This window comes from Bombina bombina, chromosome 3 (genome assembly GCF_027579735.1).
Source record: "Bombina bombina isolate aBomBom1 chromosome 3, aBomBom1.pri, whole genome shotgun sequence".
Taxonomy (NCBI): domain Eukaryota; kingdom Metazoa; phylum Chordata; class Amphibia; order Anura; family Bombinatoridae; genus Bombina; species Bombina bombina.
The window spans coordinates 16428623-16450343 of record NC_069501.1 but is presented as its reverse complement, the minus strand read 5'-3'; the positions used below and the strand labels follow the sequence as shown (position 1 = coordinate 16450343).

Sequence of the window (21721 nt, the reverse complement as noted above, 5' to 3'; positions counted from 1 at the left end):
TCAGCCAATAGAATTTTTTCTACCTTAATTCCGATTGGCTGATAAAATTCTATCAGCCAATCGAAATTGAAGGGACGCCATCTTGGATGACGTCACTTAAAGGTACCGTCATTTAGTGTTAGTCGTCGGAAAGAAGAGGATGCTCCGCGTCGGATGTCTTGAAGATGGACCCGCTCTGCTCCGGATGGATGAAGATAGAAGATGCCGCCTGGATGAAGACTTCTGCCCATCTGGAGGACCACTTCTGCCCAGATAGGATGAAGACTTCAGACCGTCTGGAGGACCACTTCTGCCCGGTTGGGTGAAGATGTCTTAAGGTAGGGTGATCTTCAAGGGGTTAGTATTAGGTTTTATTAAGGGGGATTGGGTGGGTTTTAGAGTAGGGTTGGGTGTGTGGGTGGTGGGTTTTAATGTTGGGGGGTATTGTATTTTTTTTACAGGTAAAAAAGCTGATTACTTTGGGGCAATGCCCCGCAAAAGGCCCTTTTAAGGGTTATTTGTAATTTAGTATAGGGTAGAGATTTTTTTTTATTTTGGAGGGCTTTTAGATTTTATTAGGGGGATTAGATTAGGTGTAATAAGTTTAATTTTTTTTAATTATTTTATTATTTTCTGTAATTTAATATTTGTTTTTTTCTTACTTTAATTTATTTAATTTAATTGTAATTAATTGTAGTTAATTTAGTTAATTTATTTAATGATAGTGTAGTGTTAGGTGTAATTGTAACTTAGGTTAGGATTTATTTTACAGGTATATTTTTATTTATTTTAACTAGGAAGTTATTAAATAGTTAATAACTATTTAATAACTATTGTACCTAGTTAAAATAAATACAAAGTTGCCTGTAAAATAAAAATAAACCCTAAGATAGCTACAATGTAACTATTAGTTATATTGTAGCTATCTTAGGGTTTATTTTATAGGAAAGTATCTAGTTTTAAAAAGGAATTATTTAGTTAATTGTAATTATTTTATTTAGATTATTTTAAATTATATTTAAGTTAGGAGGGTGTTAGGGTTAGGATTAGATGTAGGTTTAGAGGTTAATAACTTTAATATAGTTGCGGTGACGTTGGGGGAGGCAGATTAGGGGTTAATAAATGTAGGTAGGTGTTGGCAATGTTAGGGGCGGCAGATTAGGGGTTAATAAAATTTAACTAATGTTTGCGAGGCAGGAGTGTGGCGGTTTAGGGGTTAATATATTTATTGAAGTGGCGGCGATGTCCGGTGGGCAGATTAGGGGTTAAAAAAATTATTTAAGTGTTTGCGATGTGGAGGGGGCCTCGGTTTAGGGGTTAATAGGTAGTTTAGTGTACTTTTTAGCACTTTAGTTATGAGTTTTATGTTACGGCGTTAGCCCATAAAACTCTTAACTACTGACTTTTAAATGCGGTAGGAGTCTTGACAGGAGAGGATCTACCGCTCACTTTTTCCAAGTCTCGTGATACCGGCACTTTGCAAGTCCCATTGAAAAGATAGGATACGCAATTTACTTAAGTGGATTTGCGGTATGCTTGAGTTGCAGAAAAAAAAGTGAGCGGTACACCTGTACCTGCCAGACTCGTAATACCAGAGGGCGTTAAAAAGCAGCGTTGGGACCTCTCAACGCTGCTTTTTAAGGCTAACGCAAGACTCGTAATCTAGACGTGTGTGTCTCCTCTCTCTCCCGTAACACAATGTTGTTGTTTCCTCTCTCCCCTCATACTTAGCTCTGTATCTCCTCTCTCTCCCCTCACACAATACTGTGTGTCTCCTCTATCTTACCTTACACAATGTTGTGTGTCTCCTCTCTCTCCTCACAAAATGCTGTGTGTCTCCACTCTCTCCTCACGCAATGCTGTGTGTCTCCTCTCTCTCCTCACACAATGCTGTGTGTCTCCTCTCTCTCCTTACACAATGCTGTGTGCCTCCTCTCTCCCCTCACACAATGCTGTGTGTCTCCTCTCTCTCTCTCTCCTCACAAAATGCTGTGTGTCTCCACTCTCTCCTCACGCAATGCTGTGTGTCTCCTCTCTCTCCCCTCACACAATGCTGTGTGTCTCCTCTCTCTCCCCTCACACAATGCTGTGTGTCTCCTCTCTCTCCCCTCACACAATGCTGTGTGTCTCCTCTCTCTCCCCTCACACAATGCTGTGTGTCTCCTCTCTCTCCCCTCACACAATGCTGTGTGTCTCCTCTCTCTCCCCTCACACAATGATGTGTGTTTCATCTCTCTCCTCTCACACAATGCTGTGTGTCTCCTCTCTCTCCTCACACAATGCTGTGTGTCTCCTTTCTCTCTCCTCATACAATGCTGTGTCTCCTCTCTCCCCTCACACAATGCTTTGTTTCTCCTCTCTCTCCCCTCACACAATGCTGTCTGTCTCCTCTCTCTCCCCTCACACAATGCTGTTTGTCTCCTCTCTCTCCCCTCACACAATGCTGTCTGTCTCCTCTCTCTCCCCTCACACAATGCTGTTTGTCTCCTCTCTCTCCCCTCACACAATGCTGTGTGTCTCCTCTCTCCCCTCACACAATGCTGTGTGTCTCCTCTCTCTCCCCTCACACAATGCTGTGTGTCTTATCTCTCTCCCCTCACACAATGCTGTGTCTCCTCTCTCTCCCCTCACACAATGCTGTGTGTCTCCTCTCTCTCCCCTCACACAATGCTGTGTGTCTCCTCTCTCTCCCCTCACACAATGCTGTGTGTCTCCTCTCTCTCCCCTCACACAATGCTGTGTGTCTCCTCTCTCTCCCCTCACACAATGCTGTGTGTCTCCTCTCTCTACCCTCACACAATGCTGTGTGTCTCCTCTCTCTCCCCTCACACAATGCTTTGTTTCTCCTCTCTCTACCCTCACACAATGCTGTGTGTCTCCTCTCTCCCCTCTCACAATGATCTGTGTCTCCTCTCTCTCCCCTCACACAATGCTGTGTGTCTCCTCTCTCTCCCCTCACACAATGCTGTGTGTCTCCTCTCTCTCGCCTCACACAATGCTGTGTGTCTCCTCTCTCTCCCCTCACACAATGCTATGTTTCTCCTCTCTCTCCCCTCACACAATGCTGTGCATCTCCTCTCTCTCCCCTCACACAATGCTGTGTGTCTCCTCTCTCTCCCCTCACACAATGCTGTTTGTCTCCTCTCTCTCCCGTCACACAATGCTGTGCATCTCCTCTCTCTCCCCTCACACAATGCTGTGTGTCTCCCCTCTCTCCCCTCACACAATGCTGCGTGTCTCCTCTCTCTCCCCTCACACAATACTGTGTGTCTCATCTCTCTCCCCTCACACAATGCTGTGTGTCTCCTATCTCTCCCCTCACACAATGCTGTGTGTCTCCTTACTCCCCTCACACAATGCTATGTGTCTCCTCTTTCCCCTCATACAATGTTGTGTGTATCCTCTTACTCCCTTCACACAATACTGTGTGTCTCCTCTCTCTCCCCTCATACAATGCTGTGTGTCTCCTCTCTCCCCCTCATACAATGCTGTGTGTCTCTTCTCTCTCCCCTCATACAATGCTGTGTGTCTCCTCTCTCTCCCCTCACACAATGCTGTGTGTTCTCCTCTCTCTCCCTTCACATAATGCTGTGTGTCTCCTCTCTCTCCCCTCACACAATGCTGTGTGTCTCCTCTCTCTCCCCTCACACAATGCTGTGTGTCTCCTCTCTCTCCCCTCACACAGTACTGTGTGTGTCTCCTCTCTCTCCCCTCACACAATGCTGGGTGTCTCCTCTCTTTCCCCTCACACAGTACTGTGTGTGTCTCCTCTCTCTCCCCTCACATAATGCTGTGTGTCTCCTCTCCCTCCCCTCACACAATGCTGTGTGTTTCCTCTCTCTCCCCTCACACAATGCTGTGTGTTCTCCTCTCTCTCCCTTCACATAATGCTGTGTGTCTCCTCTCTCTCCCCTCACACAATGCTGTGTCTCTCCTCTCTCTCCCCTCACACAATGCTGTGTGTCTCCTCTCTCTCCCCTCACACATTGCTGTGTGTTCTCCACTCTCTCCCTTCACATAATGCTGTGTCTCTCCTCTCTCTCCCCTCACACAATGCTGTGTGTCTCCTCTCTCTCCCCTCACACAATGCTGTGTGTCTCCACTCTCTCCCCTCACACAGTACTGTGTGTGTCTACTCTCTCTCTCCCCTCACACAATGCTGTGTGTCTCCTCTCTCTCCTCTCACACAGTACTGTGTGTGTCTCCTCTCTCTCCCCTCAAACAATGCTGTGTGTCTCCTCTCTCTCCCCTCACACAGTACTGTGTGTGTCTCCTCTCTCTCCCCTCACATAATGCTGTGTCTCCTCTCCCTCCCCTCACACAGTACTGTGTGTGTCTCCTCTATCTCTCTTCACACAATGCTGTGTGTCTCCTCTCTCTCCCCTCACACAATGCTGTGTATCTCCTCTCTCTCCCCTCACACAATGCTGTGTGTCTCCTCTCTCTCCCCTCACACAATGCTGTGTGTCTCCTCTCTCTCCCCTCACACAATGCTGTGTGTCTCCTCTCTCTCCCCTCACACAATATTGTGTGTCTCCTCTCTCTCCCCTCACACAATGCTGTGTGTCTCCTCTCTCTCCCCTCACACAATGCTGTGTGTCTCCTCTCTCTCCCCTCACACAATACTGTGTGTCTCCTCTCTCTCCCCTCACACAATACTGTGTGACTCTTCTCTCCCCTCACACAATACTGTGTGTCTCCTCTCTCTCCCCTCACACAATACTGTTTGTCTCCTCTCTCTCCCCTCACACAATACTGTGTGTCTCCTCTCTCTCCCCTCACACAATACTGTGTGTCTCCTCTCTCTCCCCTCACACAATACTGTGTGTCTCCTCTCTCTCCCCTCAGACAATGCTGTGTGTTTCCTCTCTCCCCCCTCACACAATACTGTGTGTTTCCTCTCTCTCCCTTCACACAATGCTGTGTGTCTCCTCTCTCTCCCCTCCCATAATGCTATGTGTCTCCTCTCCCTCCCCTCACACAATGCTGTGTGTCTCCTCTCTCTCCCCTCACACAATGCTGTGTGTTCTCCTCTCTCTCCCTTCACATAATGCTGTGTGTCTCCTCTCTATCCCCTCACACAATGCTGTGTGTCTCCTCTCTCTCCCCTCACACAATGCTGTGTGTCTCCTCTCTCTCCCCTCACACAATGCTGTGTGTCTCCTCTCTCTCCCCTCATACAGTACTGTGTGTGTCTCCTCTCTCTCCCCTCACACAATGCTGTGTGTCTCCTCTCTCTCCCCTCACACAGTACTGTGTGTGTCTCCTCTCTCTCCCCTCACATAATGCTGTGTGTCTCCTCTCCCTCCCCTCACACAATACTGTGTGTGTCTCCTCTCTCTTTCTTCACACAATGCTGTGTGTCTCCTCTCTCTCCCCTCACACAATGCTGTGTATCTCCTCTCTCTCCCCTCACACAATGCTGTGTGTCTTCTCTCTCTCCCCTCACACAATGCTGTGTGTCTCCTCTCTCTCCCCTCACACTATGGGGGGTAGTTATCAAGCCGTCAACCTCAAATACGCTGGAATTCTGCAGCGTATTTGTGGCGAGGCTCATTGGCCTTAGTTATCAAAGGCTTCAGACCGGCAAAAGTAGAATTTTGTGACGTAAACTTTGATCCGCCAGACTCCGTCCGACACAGATCGATTCTTACGTCACTCCAGATGTTCCGCACACAAGTGCGGCACAATCTCACTACTTTTGCTAGTTATTAAAAAACTAGCAGGTACGCTCGGCACTTTTACGGCCCAGCGTACCTGGTTTTCAAACCGCCAGCCTGGAGGCGGCGGATCCCATAGGAATCAATGGGAGTCTGACCATAGCGAAAGTACAAGTTCGCTGCTGCCAGACATCCCATTCATTCCTATAGGAGATGTCTACACCTAACACCCTAACATGTACCCCGAGTCTAAACACCACAAATCTGCCCCCCCTACACCGCCGCAACTAAATAAATGTATTACCCCCTAAACCGCCGCTCCCGGAGCCCACCGCAAGTTACTCTATACATATTAACCCCTAAACCGCTGCTCCCGGAGCCCACTGCCAACTACATTATACCTAGTAACCCCTATCCTGCCCCCCCTATACCGCCGCCCTCTATAATAAATTTATTAACCCCTATCCTGCCGATCCCGCACCTCGCCGCAACTAAATAAATAGTTTAACCCCTAAACCGCTGCTCCCGGACCCCCGCAACCTATAATACATTTATTAACCCCTATCCTGCCCCTCCCCTACACCGTCGCCACCTATAATAAATTTATTAACCCCTATCCTGCCCCCCACTACACCGCCGCCACTGTAGTAAAATTATTAACCCCTAAACCTAAGTCTAACACTAACCCTAACACCCCCCTAACTTAAATATTAATTAAATAAATCTAAATAATATTTCTATTATTAACTAAGTTAATCCTATTTAAAACTAAATACTTACCTATAAAATAAACCCTAATATAGCTACAATATAAATAATAATTATATTGTAGCTATCTTAGGATTTATTTTTATTTTACAGGTACCTTTCAATTTATTTTAACTAGGTACAATAGCTATTAAATAGTTATTAACTATTTAATAGCTTACCTAGCTAAAATAAAGTGAAATTTACCTGTAAAATAAAAACTAACCTAAGTTACAATTACACCTAACACTACACTATACTTTAATAAATTATTCCAATTTAAAACTAAATACTTACCTGTAAAATAAACCCTAAGATAGCTACAATATAATTAATAATTACATTGTAGCTATCTTAGGATTTATATTTATTTTACAGGTAACTTTGTATTTATTTTAGCTAGTTAGAATAGTTATTAAATAGTTATTAACTATTTAATAACTACCTAGCTAAAAGAAATACAAAATTACCTGTAAAATAAATCGTAACCTAATTTACAATTAAACCTAACACTACACTATCATTAAATAAATTAAATAAACTACCTACAAATAACTGCAATTAAATACAATTACATAAACTAACTAAAGTACAAAAAATAAAAAAAATAAGTTACAAACATTTAAAAACATATTACAACAATTTTAAGCTACTTACACATAATCTAAGCCCCCTAATAAAATAACAAACCCCCCCAAAATAAAAAAATGCCCTACCCTATTCTACATTAAAAAGTTCAAAGCTCTTTTACCTTACCAGCCCTTAAAAGGGCCTTTTGTGGGGGCATGCCCCAAAGTTCAGCTCTTTTGCCTGTAAAAGAAAAATACAACCCCCCCCAACATTAAAACCCACCACCCACATACCCCTAATCTAACCCAAACCCCCCTTAAAATAACCTAACACTAATCCCCTGAAGATCATCCTACCTTTAGTTGTCTTCACTCAGCCGAGCCACCGATGGAACTGAAGAGGACATCCGGACCGGCAGAAGTTATCCTCCAAGGGCGCTGAAGAAATCTTCCATCCGATGAAGTGATCCTCCAAGCGGCGCTGAAGAAATCTTCCATCCGGGCGAGGTCATCTTCCAAGAGGCGCTGAAGAAGTCTTCTATCCGGGCGAGGTCATCGTCGAAGCCGGGTCTTGAATCTTCATCCCGCCGACGTGGAACATCCTCCTTTCCCGACGAACTACCGACGAATGAAGGCTCCTTTAAGGGACGTCATCCAAGATGGCGTCCCATCAATTCCGATTGGCTGATAGGATTCTATCAGCCAATCGGAATTAAGGTAGGAAAAATCCGATTGGCTGATGAAATCAGCCAATCAGATTCAAGTTCAATCCGATTGGCTGATCCAATCAGCCAATCAGATTGAGCTCACATTCTATTGGCTGATCGGAACAGCCAATAGAATGCGAGCTCAATCTGATTGGCTGATTGGATCAGCCAATCGGATTGAACTTGAATCTGATTGGCTGATTCCATTAGCCAATCAGATTTTTTCTACCTTAATTCCGATTGGCTGATAGAATCCTATCAGCCAATCGGAATTGAAGGGACGCCATCTTGGATGACGTCCCTTAAAGGAGCCTTCATTCGTCGGTAGTTCATCGGGAAAGGAGGATGTTCCGCGTCGGCGGGATGAAGATTCAAGACCCGGCTTCGACGATGACCTCGCCCGGATAGAAAACTTCTTTAGCGCCTCTTGGAAGATGACCTCGCCCAGATGGAAGATTTCTTCAGCGCCGCTTGGAGGATCACTTCATCGGATGGAAGATTTCTTCAGCGCCCCTTGGAGGATAACTTCTGCCGGTCCGGATGTCCTCTTCAGTTCCATCGGTGGCTCGGCTAAGTGAAGACAACTAAAGGTAGGATGATCTTCAGGGGATTAGTGTTAGGTTATTTTAAGGGGGGTTTGGGTTAGATTAGGGGTATGTGGGTGGTGGGTTTTAATGTTGGGGGGGGGTTGTATTTTTCTTTTACAGGCAAAAGAGCTGAACTTTGGGGCATGCCCCCACAAAAGGCCCTTTTAAGGGCTGGTAAGGTAAAAGAGCTTTGAACTTTTTTAATGTAGAATAAGGTAGGGCATTTTTTTATTTTGGGGGGTTTGTTATTTTATTAGGGGGCTTAGATTATGTGTAAGTAGCTTAAAATTGTTGTAATATGTTTTTAAATGTTTGTAACTTATTTTTTTTATTTTTTGCAACTTAGCTTTTTTTATTTTTTGTTCTTTAGTTAGTTTATGTAATTGTATTTAATTGTAGTTATTTGTAGGTAGTTTATTTAATTTATTTAATGATAGTGTAGTGTTAGGTTTAATTGTAAATTAGGTTAGGATTTATTTTACAGGTAATTTTGTATTTCTTTTAGCTAGGTAGTTATTAAATAGTTAATAACTATTTAATAACTATTCTAACTAGCTAAAATAAATACAAAGTTACCTGTAAAATAAATATAAACCCTAAGGCCTAGATTTGGAGTTCGGCGGTAAAAGGGCTGCTAACGCTCCGCGGGCTTTTTTCTGGCCGCACCATAAATTTAACTCTGGTATCGAGAGTTTAATCAAATGCTGCGTTAGGCTCCAAAAAAGGAGCGTAGAGCATTTTTACCGCAAATGCAACTCTCGATACCAGAGTTGCTTACGGACGCGGCCGGCCTCAAAAACGTGCTCGTGCACGATTCTCCCATAGGAAACAATGGGGCTGTTTGAGCTGAAAAAAAACCTAACACCTGCAAAAAAGCAGCGTTCAGCTCCTAACGCAGCCCCATTGTTTCCTATGGGGAAACACTTCCTACGTCTGCACCTAACACTCTAACATGTACCCCGAGTCTAAACATCCCTACCCTTACACTTATTAACCCCTAATCTGCCGCCCCCGCTATCGCTGACCCCTGCATATTATTTTTAACCCCTAATCTGCCGCTCCGTAAACCGCCGCAACCTAACTTATCCCTATGTACCCCTAATCTGCTGCCCTAACATCGCCGACCCCTATATTATATTTATTAACCCCTAATCTGCCCCCCTCAACGTAGCCGACACCTGCCTACACTTATTAACCCCTAATCTGCCGAGCGGACCTGAGCGCTACTATAATAAAGTTATTAACCCCTAATCCGCCTCACTAACCCTATCATAAATAGTATTAACCCCTAATCTGCCCTCCCTAACATCGCCGACACCTAACTTCAATTATTAACCCCTAATCTGCCGACCGGAGCTCACCGCTATTCTAATAAATGTATTAACCCCTAAAGCTAAGTCTAACCCTAACACTAACACCCCCCTAAGTTAAATATAATTTTTATCTAACGAAATAAATTAACTCTTATTAAATAAATGATTCCTATTTAAAGCTAAATACTTACCTGTAAAATACATCCTAATATAGCTACAATATAAATTATAATTATATTATAGCTATTTTAGGATTAATATTTATTTTACAGGTAACTTTGTAATTATTTTAACCAGGTACAATAGCTATTAAATAGTTAAGAACTATTTAATAGTTACCTAGTTAAAATAATAACAAAATTACCTGTAAAATAAGTCCTAACCTAAGATATAATTAAACCTAACACTACCCTATCAATAAATTAATTAAATAAACTACCTACAATTACCTACAATTAACCTAACACTACACTATCAATAAATTAATTAAATACAATTCCTACAAATAAATACAATTAAATAAACTAGCTAAAGTACAAAAAATAAAAAAGATCTAAGTTACAGAAAATAAAAAAATATTTACAAACATAATAAAAATATTACAACAATTTTAAACTAATTACACCTACTCTAAGCCCCCTAATAAAATAACAAAGCCCCCCAAAATAAAAAATTCCCTACCCTATTCTAAATTAAAAAAAGTTACAAGCTCTTTTACCTTACCAGCCCTGAACAGGGCCCTTTGCGGGGCATGCCCCAAGAATTTCAGCTCTTTTGCCTGTAAAAGAATAAATACAATACCCCCCCCCAACATTACAACCCACCACCCACATACCCCTAATCTAACCCAAACCCCCCTTAAATAAACCTAACACTAAGCCCCTGAAGATCTTCCTACCTTGTCTTCACCATACCAGGTTCACCGATCCGTCCTGAAGAGCTCCTCCGATGTCCTGATCCAAGCCCAAGCAGGGGGCTGAAGAGGTCCATGATCCGGTCAAAGTCTTCATCCAAGCGGGGCAGAAGAGGATCTTCCATCCGATTGAAGTCATCATCCAGGCGGCATCTTCGATCTTCTTCCATCCGGAGCGAAGCGGCAGGATCCTGAAGACATCCAGCGCGGAACATCCATCCGGACCGACGACTGAACGACGAATGACTGTTCCTTTAAGGGACGTCATCCAAGATGGCGTCCCTCGAATTCCGATTGGCTGATAGGATTCTATCAGCCAATCGGAATTAAGGTAGGAATTTTCTGATTGGCTGATGGAATCAGCCAATCAGAATCAAGTTCAATCCGATTGGCTGATCCAATCAGCCAATCAGATTGAGCTCGCATTCTATTGGCTGTTCCGATCAGCCAATAGAATGCGAGCTCAATCTGATTGGCTGATTGGATCGGCCAATCGGATTGAACTAGATTCTGATTGGCTGATTCCATCAGCCAATCAGAAAATTCCTACCTTAATTCCGATTGGCTGATAGAATCCTATCAGCCAATCGGAATTCGAGGGACGCCATCTTGGATGACGTCCCTTAAAGGAACAGTCATTCGTCGTTCAGTCGTCGGTCCGGATGGATGTTCCGCGCTGGATGTCTTCAGGATCCTGCCGCTTCGCTCTGGATGGAAGAAGATCGAAGATGCCGCCTGGATGATGACTTCAATCGGATGGAAGATCCTCTTCTGCCCCGCTTGGATGAAGACTTTGACCGGATCATGGACCTCTTCAGCCCCCTGCTTGGGCTTGGATCAGGACATCGGAGGAGCTCTTCAGGACGGATCGGTGAACCTGGTATGGTGAAGACAAGGTAGGAAGATCTTCAGGGGCTTAGTGTTAGGTTTATTTAAGGGGGGTTTGGGTTAGATTAGGGGTATGTGGGTGGTGGGTTGTAATGTTGGGGGGGGGGGGTATTGTATTTATTCTTTTACAGGCAAAAGAGCTGAAATTCTTGGGGCATGCCCCGCAAAGGGCCCTGTTCAGGGCTGGTAAGGTAAAAGAGCTTGTAACTTTTTTAATTTATAATAGGGTAGGGAATTTTTTATTTTGGGGGGCTTTGTTATTTTATTAGGGGGCTTAGAGTAGGTGTAATTAGTTTAAAATTGTTGTAATATTTTTATTATGTTTGTAAATATATTTTTATTTTCTGTAACTTAGATCTTTTTTATTTTTTGTACTTTAGCTAGTTTATTTAATTGTATTTATTTGTAGCAATTGTGTTTAATTAATTTATTGATAGTGTAGTGTTAGGTTAATTGTAGGTAATTGTAGGTAGTTTATTTAATTATTTTATTGATAGGGTAGTGTTAGGTTTAATTATATCTTAGGTTAGGACTTATTTTACAGGTAAATTTGTAATTATTTTAACTAGGTAACTATTAAATAGTTCTTAACTATTTAATAGCTATTGTACCTGGTTAAAATAATTACAAAGTTACCTGTAAAATAAATATTAATCCTAAAATAGCTATAATATAATTATAATTTATATTGTAGCTATATTAGGATGTATTTTACAGGTAAGTATTTAGCTTTAAATAGGAATCATTTATTTAATAAGAGTTAAGTTATTTCGTTAGATAAAAATTATATTTAACTTAGGGGGGTGTTAGTGTTAGGGTTAGACTTAGCTTTAGGGGTTAATCAATTTATTAGAATAGCGGTGAGCTCCGGTCGGCAGATTAGGGGTTAATAATTGAAGTTAGGTGTCGGCGATGTTAGGGAGGGCAGATTAGGGGTTAATACTATTTATGATAGGGTTAGTGAGGCGGATTAGGGGTTAATAACTTTATTATAGTAGCGCTCAGGTCCGCTCGGCAGATTAGGGGTTAATAAGTGTAGGCAGGTGTCGGCGACGTTGAGGGGGGCAGATTAGGGGTTAATAAATATAATATAGGGGTCGGCGGTGTTAGGGGTAGCAGATTAGGGGTACATAGGGATAACGTAGGTGGCGGCGATTTGCGGTCGGAAGATTAGGGGTTAATTATTTTAAGTAGCTTGCGGCGACGTTGTGGGGGGCAAGTTAGGGGTTAAGAAATATAATATAGGGGTCGGCGGGGTTAGGGGCAGCAGATTAGGGGTACATAAGTATAACGTAGGTGGCGGTCGGCAGATTAGGGGTTAAAAATTTTAATCGAGTGGCGGCGATGTGGGGGGACCTCGGTTTAGGGGTACATAGGTAGTTTATGGGTGTTAGTGTACTTTAGGGTACAGTAGTTAAGAGCTTTATAAACCGGCGTTAGCCAGAAAGCTCTTAACTCCTGCTATTTTCAGGCGGCTGGAGTTTTGTCGTTAGAGCTCTAACGCTCACTTCAGAAACGACTCTAAATACCAGCGTTAGAAAGATCCCATTGAAAAGATAGGCTACGCAAATGGCGTAGGGGGATCTGCGGTATGGAAAAGTCGCGGCTGAAAAGTGAGCGTTAGACCCTTTAATCACTGACTCCAAATACCAGCGGGCGCCCAAAACCAGCGTTAGGAGCCTCTAACGCTGGTTTTGACGGCTACCGCCGAACTCCAAATCTAGGCCTAAGATAGCTACAATGTAATTATTGATTACATTGTAGCTATCTTAGGGTTTATTTTACAGGTAAGTATTTAGTTTTAAATAGGAATAATTTATTAAAGTATAGTGTAGTGTTAGGTGTAATTGTAACTTAGGTTAGTTTTTATTTTACAGGTAAATTTCTCTTTATTTTAGCTAGGTAAGCTATTAAATAGTTAATAACTATTTAATAGCTATTGTACCTAGTTAAAATAAATTGAAAGGTACCTGTAAAATAAAAATAAATCCTAAGATAGCTACAATATAATTATTATTTATATTGTAGCTATATTAGGGTTTATTTTATAGGTAAGTATTTAGTTTTAAATAGGATTAACTTAGGCCTAGATTTGGAGTTCGGCGGTAGAAGGGCTGTTAACGCTCTGCAGGCTTTTTTCTGGCCGCACCATAAATTTAACTCTGGTATCGAGAGTTCAAACAAATGCTGCGTTAGGCTCCAAAAAAGGAGCGTAGAGCATTTTTACCGCAAATGCAACTCTCGATACCAGAGTTGCTTACGGACGCGGCCAGCCTCAAAAACGTGCTCGTGCACGATATCCCCATAGGAAACAATGGGGCTGTTTGAGCTGAAAAAAAACCTAACACCTGCAAAAAAGCAGCGTTCAGCTCCTAACGCAGCCCCATTGTTTCCTATGGGGAAACACTTCCTACGTCTGCACCTAACACTCTAACATGTACCCCGAGTCTAAACATCCCTACCCTTACACTTATTAACCCCTAATCTGCCGCCCCCGCTATCGCTGACCCCTGCATATTATTTTTAACCCCTAATCTGCCGCTCCGTAAACCGCCGCAACCTAACTTATCCCTATGTACCCCTAATCTGCTGCCCTAACATCGCCGACCCCTATATTATATTTATTAACCCCTAATCTGCCCCCCACAACGTCGCCTCCACCTGCCTACACTTATTAACCCCTAATCTGCCGAGCGGACCTGAGCGCTACTATAATAAAGTTATTAACCCCTAATCCGCCTCACTAACCCTATCATAAATAGTATTAACCCCTAATCTGCCCTCCCTAACATCGCCGACACCTAACTTCAATTATTAACCCCTAATCTGCCGACCGGAGCTCACCGCTACTATAATAAATGGATTAACCCCTAAAGCTAAGTCTAACCCTAACACTAACACCCCCCTAAGTTAAATATAATTTAAATCTAACAAAATAAATTAACTCTTATTAAATAAATTATTCCTATTTAAAGCTAAATACTTACCTGTAAAATACATCCTAATATAGCTACAATATAAATTATAATTATATTATAGCTATTTTAGGATTTATATTTATTTTACAGGCAACTTGGTAATTATTTTAACCAGGTACAATAGCTATTTAATAGTTACCTAGTTAAAATAATAACAAATTTACCTGTAAAATAAATCCTAACCTAAGATATAATTAAACCTAACACTACCCTATCAATAAATTAATTAAATAAACTACCTACAATTACCTACAATTAACCTAACACTACACTATCAATAAATTAATTAAACACAATTGCTACAAATAAATACAATTACATAAACTAGCTAAAGTACAAAAAATAAAAAAATATTTACAAACATAAGAAAAATATTACAACAATTTTAAACTAATTACACCTACTCTAAGCCCCCTAATAAAATAACAAAGCCCCCCAAAATAAAAAATTCCCTACCCTATTCTAAATTAAAAAAGGTAAAAGCTCTTTTACCTTACCAGCCCTGAACAGGGCCCTTTGCGGGGCATGCCCCAAGAATTTCAGCTCTTTTGCCTGTAAAAAAAAACATACAATACCCCCCCCCAACATTACAACCCACCACCCACATACCCCTAATCTAACCCAAACCCCCCTTAAATAAACCTAACACTAAGCCCCTGAAGATCTTCCTACCTTGTCTTCACCATCCAGGTTCACCGATCCGTCCTGAAGAGCTCCTCCGATGTCCTGATCCAAGCCCAAGCGGGGGGCTGAAGAGGTCCATGATCCGGTCAAAGTCTTCATCCAAGTGGGGCAGAAGAGGATCTTCCATCCGATTGAAGTCTTCATCCAAGCAGCATCCATCCGGAGCGAAGCGGCAGGATCCTGAAGACCTCCAGCGCGGAACATCCATCCGGCCCGACGACTGAACGACGAATGACTGTTCCTTTAAGGGACGTCATCCAAGATGGCGTCCCTCGAATTCCGATTGGCTGATAGGATTCTATCAGCCAATCGGAATTAAGGTAGGAATTTTCTGATTGGCTGATGGAATCAGCCAATCAGAATCAAGTTCAATCCGATTGGCTGATCCAATCAGCCAATCAGATTGAGCTCGCATTCTATTGGCTGATCGGAACAGGAGCGGCGGTTTAGGGGTTAGTAACTTTATTTAGTTGCGGGGGCTCCGGGGGCGCCGGTATAGGGGTTAGAGCAGTGTAGTTTAGTGTGAGTGCTTAGTGACAGGCTAGCAAGAAAGCTGTCAAACAGCCGAAGAGCAGCGAGATCGGATGAGTGATAACTCTCACAGTCCGCTGCTCATCGCCCCGCGGCTTTTTGACAGCTTTTTTTTGATAACTTAGGCGTATTTTTTCAGGTCCGCGGTGGCGAAGGTAGGCGAGCTTAGGCGGGCGTATTGGGCCGGCGAAGGCAGGAAAGTTGACACAATGATAACTACCCCCCTATGCTGTGTGTCTCCTCTCTCTCCCCTCACACAATGTTGTGTGTCTCCTCTCTCTCCCCTCAGACAATGCTGTGTCTCCTCTCTCTCCCCTCACACAATACTGTATGTCTCCTCTCTCTCCCCTCACACAATGCTGTGTGTCTCCTCTCTCTCCCCTCAGACAATGCTGTGTGTTTCCTCTCTCTCCCCTCACATAATGCTGTGTGTCACCTCTCTCTCCCCTCACACAATACTGTGTGTCTCCTCTCTCTCCCCTCACACAATACTATGTGTCTCCTCTCTCTCCCCTCAGACAATGCTGTGTGTTTCCTCTCTCTCCCCTTACATAATGCTGTGTGTCTCCTCTCTCTCCCCTCACACAATGCTGTGTGTTTCCTCTCTCTCCCCTCACACAATGCTGTGTGTCTCCTCTCTCTTTCCTCACACAATGCTGTGTGTCTCCTCTCTCTCCCCTCACACAATGCTGTGTGTCTCCTCTCTCTCTCCCCTCACACAATGCTGTGTGTCTCCTCTCTCTCTCCCCTCACACAATGCTGTGTGTTTCCTCTCTCTCCCCTCACACAATGCTGTGTGTCTCCTCTCTCTTTCCTCACACAATGCTGTGTGTTTCCTCTCTCTCCCCTCACACAATGCTGTGTGTCTCCTCTCTCTCTCCCCTCACACAATGCTGTGTGTCTCCTCTCTCTCCCCTCACATAATGCTGTGTGTTTCCTCTCTCTCCCCTCACACAATGCTGTATCTCTCCTCTCTCTCCCCTCACACAATACAGTATGTCTCCTCTCTCTCCCCTCAGACAATGCTGTGTGTTTCCTCTCTCTCCCCTCACATAATGCTGTGTGTCTCCTCTCTCTCCCCTCACACAATGCTGTGTGTCTCCTGTCTCTCCCCTCAGACAATGCTGTGTCTCCTCTCTCTCCCCTCACACAATGCTGTGTGTCTCCTCTCTCTCCCCTCACACAATACAGTATGTCTCCCCTCTCTCCCCTCAGACAATGCTGTGTCTCCTCTCTCTCCCCTCACACAATGCTGTGTGTCTCCTCTCTCTCCCCTCACACAATGCTGTGTGTCTCCTGTCTCTCCCCTCACACAATGCTGTGTGTCTCCTCTCTCTCCCCTCAGACAATGCTGTGTCTCCTCTCTCTCCCCTCACACAATACTGTATGTCTCCTCTCTCTCCCCTCACACAATGCTGTGTGTCTCCTCTCTCTCCCCTCAGACAATGCTGTGTGTTTCCTCTCTCTCCCCTCACATAATGCTGTGTGTCACCTCTCTCTCCCCTCACACAATACTGTGTGTCTCCTCTCTCTCCCCTCACACAATACTATGTGTCTCCTCTCTCTCCCCTCAGACAATGCTGTGTGTTTCCTCTCTCTCCCCTTACATAATGCTGTGTGTCTCCTCTCTCTCCCCTCACACAATGCTGTGTGTTTCCTCTCTCTCCCCTCACACAATGCTGTGTGTCTCCTCTCTCTTTCCTCACACAATGCTGTGTGTCTCCTCTCTCTCCCCTCACACAATGCTGTGTGTCTCCTCTCTCTCTCCCCTCACACAATGCTGTGTGTCTCCTCTCTCTCCCCTCACACAATGCTGTGTGTTTCCTCTCTCTCCCCTCACACAATGCTGTGTGTCTCCTCTCTCTTTCCTCACACAATGCTGTGTGTTTCCTCTCTCTCCCCTCACACAATGCTGTGTGTCTCCTCTCTCTCTCCCCTCACACAATGCTGTGTGTCTCCTCTCTCTCCCCTCACATAATGCTGTGTGTTTCCTCTCTCTCCCCTCACACAATGCTGTATCTCTCCTCTCTCTCCCCTCACACAATACAGTATGTCTCCTCTCTCTCCCCTCAGACAATGCTGTGTGTTTCCTCTCTCTCCCCTCACATAATGCTGTGTGTCTCCTCTCTCTCCCCTCACACAATGCTGTGTGTCTCCTGTCTCTCCCCTCAGACAATGCTGTGTCTCCTCTCTCTCCCCTCACACAATGCTGTGTGTCTCCTCTCTCTCCCCTCACACAATACAGTATGTCTCCCCTCTCTCCCCTCAGACAATGCTGTGTCTCCTCTCTCTCCCCTCACACAATGCTGTGTGTCTCCTCTCTCTCCCCTCACACAATGCTGTGTGTCTCCTGTCTCTCCCCTCACACAATGCTGTGTGTCTCCTCTCTCTCCCCTCAGACAATGCTGTGTGTTTCCTCTCTCTCCCCTCACATAATGCTGTGTGTCTCCTCTCTCTCCCCTCACACAATGCTGTGTGTCTCCTCTCTCTCCCCTCACACAGTACTGTATGTCTCCTCTCTCTCCCCTCACACAGTACTGTATGTCTCCTCTCTCTCCCCTCACACAGTACTGTATGTCTCCTCTCTCTCCCCTCACACAATGCTGTGTGTCTCCTCTCTCTCCCCTCACACAATGCTGCCTGTCTCCTCTCTCTCCCCTCACACAATGTTGTGTGTCTCCTCTCTCTCCCCTCACACAATACTGTGTGTCTCCTCTCTCTCCCCTCACACAATGCTGTGTGTTTCCTCTCTCTCCCCTCACACAATGCTGTATGTCTCCTCTCTCTCCTCACACAATGCTGTGTGTCTCCTCTCTCTCCCCTCACACAATGCTTTGTGTCTCCTCCCTCTCCCCTCACACAATGCTGTGTGTCTTCGCTCTCCCCTTACACAAGGAAGTATTGTTATACTTTCCATCACATAACACTGATTCTTATCATGACTTTTGTTCTTACCTTGTGCTGAGGTTATCAGAATCCATATTGCTATAGCGAGGAGTAAAATCATGTTTGTACTATTTCTGCCGCCTGTCATTGAGTTGTTTGTTGGAAAATAAATTAAAAGCAGAAGTAAAATGTTTGCAAGCGATGGAGAAATATATGTTTCGCTTTATGCATATTTTTGTGTTCTCAGAACAATAAATATCTATGAAGTGTTTACTGTTTCTCTTTGGACAGGATCTTGCTGTGTTAGTGAACGATAAGACAAATTGCTGCTGCTTAAAGTTCTAGGCATTTGGTTTCCATTGAGGATAAGTGCACTTCTCTTCCTGTACTTTACCTTTGCATAACCTTTTGTAGGATAATAACACTAAGCACTTAACAGTACAGTAAAATGCTGCTGTACCCTTAATCTCATGAACACACAGACACCCAGGATCACCCACCCTCACTTCGCTAGGCAAGCACCACTATCATCTTGAGATTTATTATCCCAGGATCCCTTAGGTTACTGAAATGTTAGAGAGTAAAAATTAGGGATTTGCATTAGAATATTACAATATTAGAAAATTTGAGGTATAAAACATGCATAATTTTAGTCACATGTGATGTGACATCCCTTTATACCAATTTCTTGCATGAATTGGGTATAAAAGCTTTGGGGTACTATCTGGAAAAGGATCCTAATATGGAAAATATAAAAAAGAATTTATTATAAATATTGTCAAATTTATTTTACACCAAAATAATTATGCTTTCAATAACACATTCTCTATACACAGAAGAAAGGAACAGCAATGGGGACCAGATTCGCCCCCAGCTATGACAATATTTTCATGGGGCAGTGGGAACATGATTTCTTGGCTAATTTTGGCTGTGGGCGAGTTAGGCCCTTTTTATTTTATATTCTTTTTATTGAGAGAGAAAAGATATATAGTCATGCAATAATACAGCGCAGAAATGACAAACATAATCGTGCATGTGCTACATTACATAACATAACAATCAATACCAAATAAAGCAGTGTTCTTAGAAGTCTCTCTTGCTTTCCATTTTTTTATATTTTGTTAATAACCTTCTAAACACATTAAATTAAACTCCCTTAACAAACTTAGCCACTACCCAACATCGAACCCTAGATATACTCGTGCGGTCATTACAATAGTTGTCGAACATATATTCAGCTTTTTTTTCTGACCTCTCTTCTTCTTCTCGACGGGGCCCAGCGAGAAAAAAAAAGAAAAAAAAAGAAAGGGGAGTGGAAAGATGTAACAGGAAAAGAGAGGAGGGGGGCAGAGCAACACTCAATGATACACAGACAAACATTCAGCCATCACATTGACACTCCCCAGCGGGATCAATCAGGTGGGTCCTGATAAGCGAATACATGTGAGCATTCTACCCTTAGGGAGTCTTCCAGAAATATAGAGGTGTCTCTAAATGGCCTTAAAATGTGTCTCTGAATCTCCAATTCGATCGTTAATATAAGTAAACGCCATTTCCTTAGAAAAAGGCTCAGTCTAGCTTGCACATCCCTTCATACATCCAGCTGTTCTGTAAACATTTGTAACTTTAACATATTCGTAAAGCATGCAACAGAAGGGGAAGAGTTATTGGTCCAAAATTTCAATACACATTTCTAGCTAATATTACCACAAGGCTTAGCACTGAATCATATTGTGTGTCCCACTTCAGAAACAGGACTGCGTCGGGGTGCAAGGTGATAGGAATGTTTAATTTGATCTGAATCCAGTATTGGATCTTGCCCCAGAATTGTTGAACCTTGGGGCATAACCACAGGTAATGCAGAAGGTTCAGGGATTCTAGACAGCATTTAATGCACCTATTTGGGCATTTAAGGTTCCATTTAGCCAGGGTCCTAGGTGTCAAGTATGCTCTGTGTGTAATCCGAGTCTGCGATTCTCTGAGTATCGCTGATAAGGTGGCTTTTCTAGTTTTTTTTTAAGCTATGCCTCAAATCCCCCCAAGAGATTGCCCCCAGCTCATCTCTCTCCCATCCTAACAGTAAATTAGGTTGAATGAGCTGCAAACGCTTCTGTATCAGAACCTGATAAATCTCTGATAAAGAAAACCTACCCATTTTGAATAGCGACTGTGATAGCCGAAAAGGTGAACCCTCCCAGAAATTTGCCATTGTCTCTGACCCCTGTCCCAATATAGTGTTGTGCTTGTAAATAAGCGTAGAAGTGCTGATTTGGCAAGTTAAATTCCCTTTGCAAGGTGTCAAAAGTTTTGACCGAGCGAGTGAGTGGTCCTAGTAGTGCTTTACTAGAGGTCAGTCCCTGCTGCTCCCAGAGATCAAAAGGTCGCATATCTAACCCTGCTGGAAAATCTGGGTTGTTGCTTAAAGGCAAATATATCGAGGAGTGACAGGACTTCTTCAAGAATTTGTGTGCCAGCTGCCATGCTTTTAGAGGGTCTTGATATAGTGTATCAAGACCTAGGTTTTTAATGCTTCTAAGATCCTTTATGTGTGGTAGATATGCTAGGGAGAGTTGACCTAACACCACCTGCTCTAGTTTGCGCTGAGAAAAATGATGCATGCCAACCTGCCAGTAAATCACCAGGCGTATCAAGGCCGCCCAGTTGTAAAATTTGAAATCTGGCAAGGCCAGGCCCCAATTCAGATATGTCATACTAAGTTTATCTGTAGCTATGCGCACCTTACCTCCCTTCCACAGGAAATAATGTGCTGCTGAGTTTAGCTGTTTGATATCCTTCTTTGTTAATAGAAGAGGAAGCATAATGAGAGGGTATAGTAATCGTGGCAAGACCATCATTTTAAGCAAGCTGATCCTACCCAAAAGTGAAAGTTGTAAGGACCTTCAACTCCTCATCTGACCCTGGAGCTTGGAACACACCGGTGAAATGTTGTTTGTATAAAATTTCTTCTGATTGGCTGAGATTTGGATGCCAAGATAAGTGATAGAGTGTTTTACAACTGCAAATGTGTATTTGTGTTGTGAGTCGTCTCCTTTCATTATCAAAAGAATTTTAGATTTCTGCATGTTGACTTTATAGCCCGAGAAGGAGCCAAAGTTCTGGAGCATATGCACAATGGGGGCTATGTGTATATGTGGGTCCTGTACAAATAAAAGCATGTCATCTGCATACAGCGCTAGGTGTTGTGGTTCCCCTGAAATGTCAATACCAGGAAATACCTGTTTGAGTTTAATTGCCAACAGCTCCATGGCCAGATTAAAG

The 21721-nt window shown here is 43.4% G+C and overlaps 1 protein-coding gene across 1 annotated transcript in view; it reads right to left on the bottom strand.

Moving 5' to 3' along the window:
- The window catches only part of LOC128652182 (HEPACAM family member 2-like), a 259852-nt gene extending 241276 nt beyond the window's left edge, over positions 1-18576 (bottom strand). The window contains exon 1 of the mRNA XM_053705120.1: positions 18512-18576. Coding sequence (XP_053561095.1) covers positions 18512-18563 — 52 coding nt within the window. The 5' untranslated portion in view covers positions 18564-18576. The remainder of the gene's footprint in view (positions 1-18511) is intronic.
- Positions 18577-21721: the final 3145 nt, after the last annotated feature.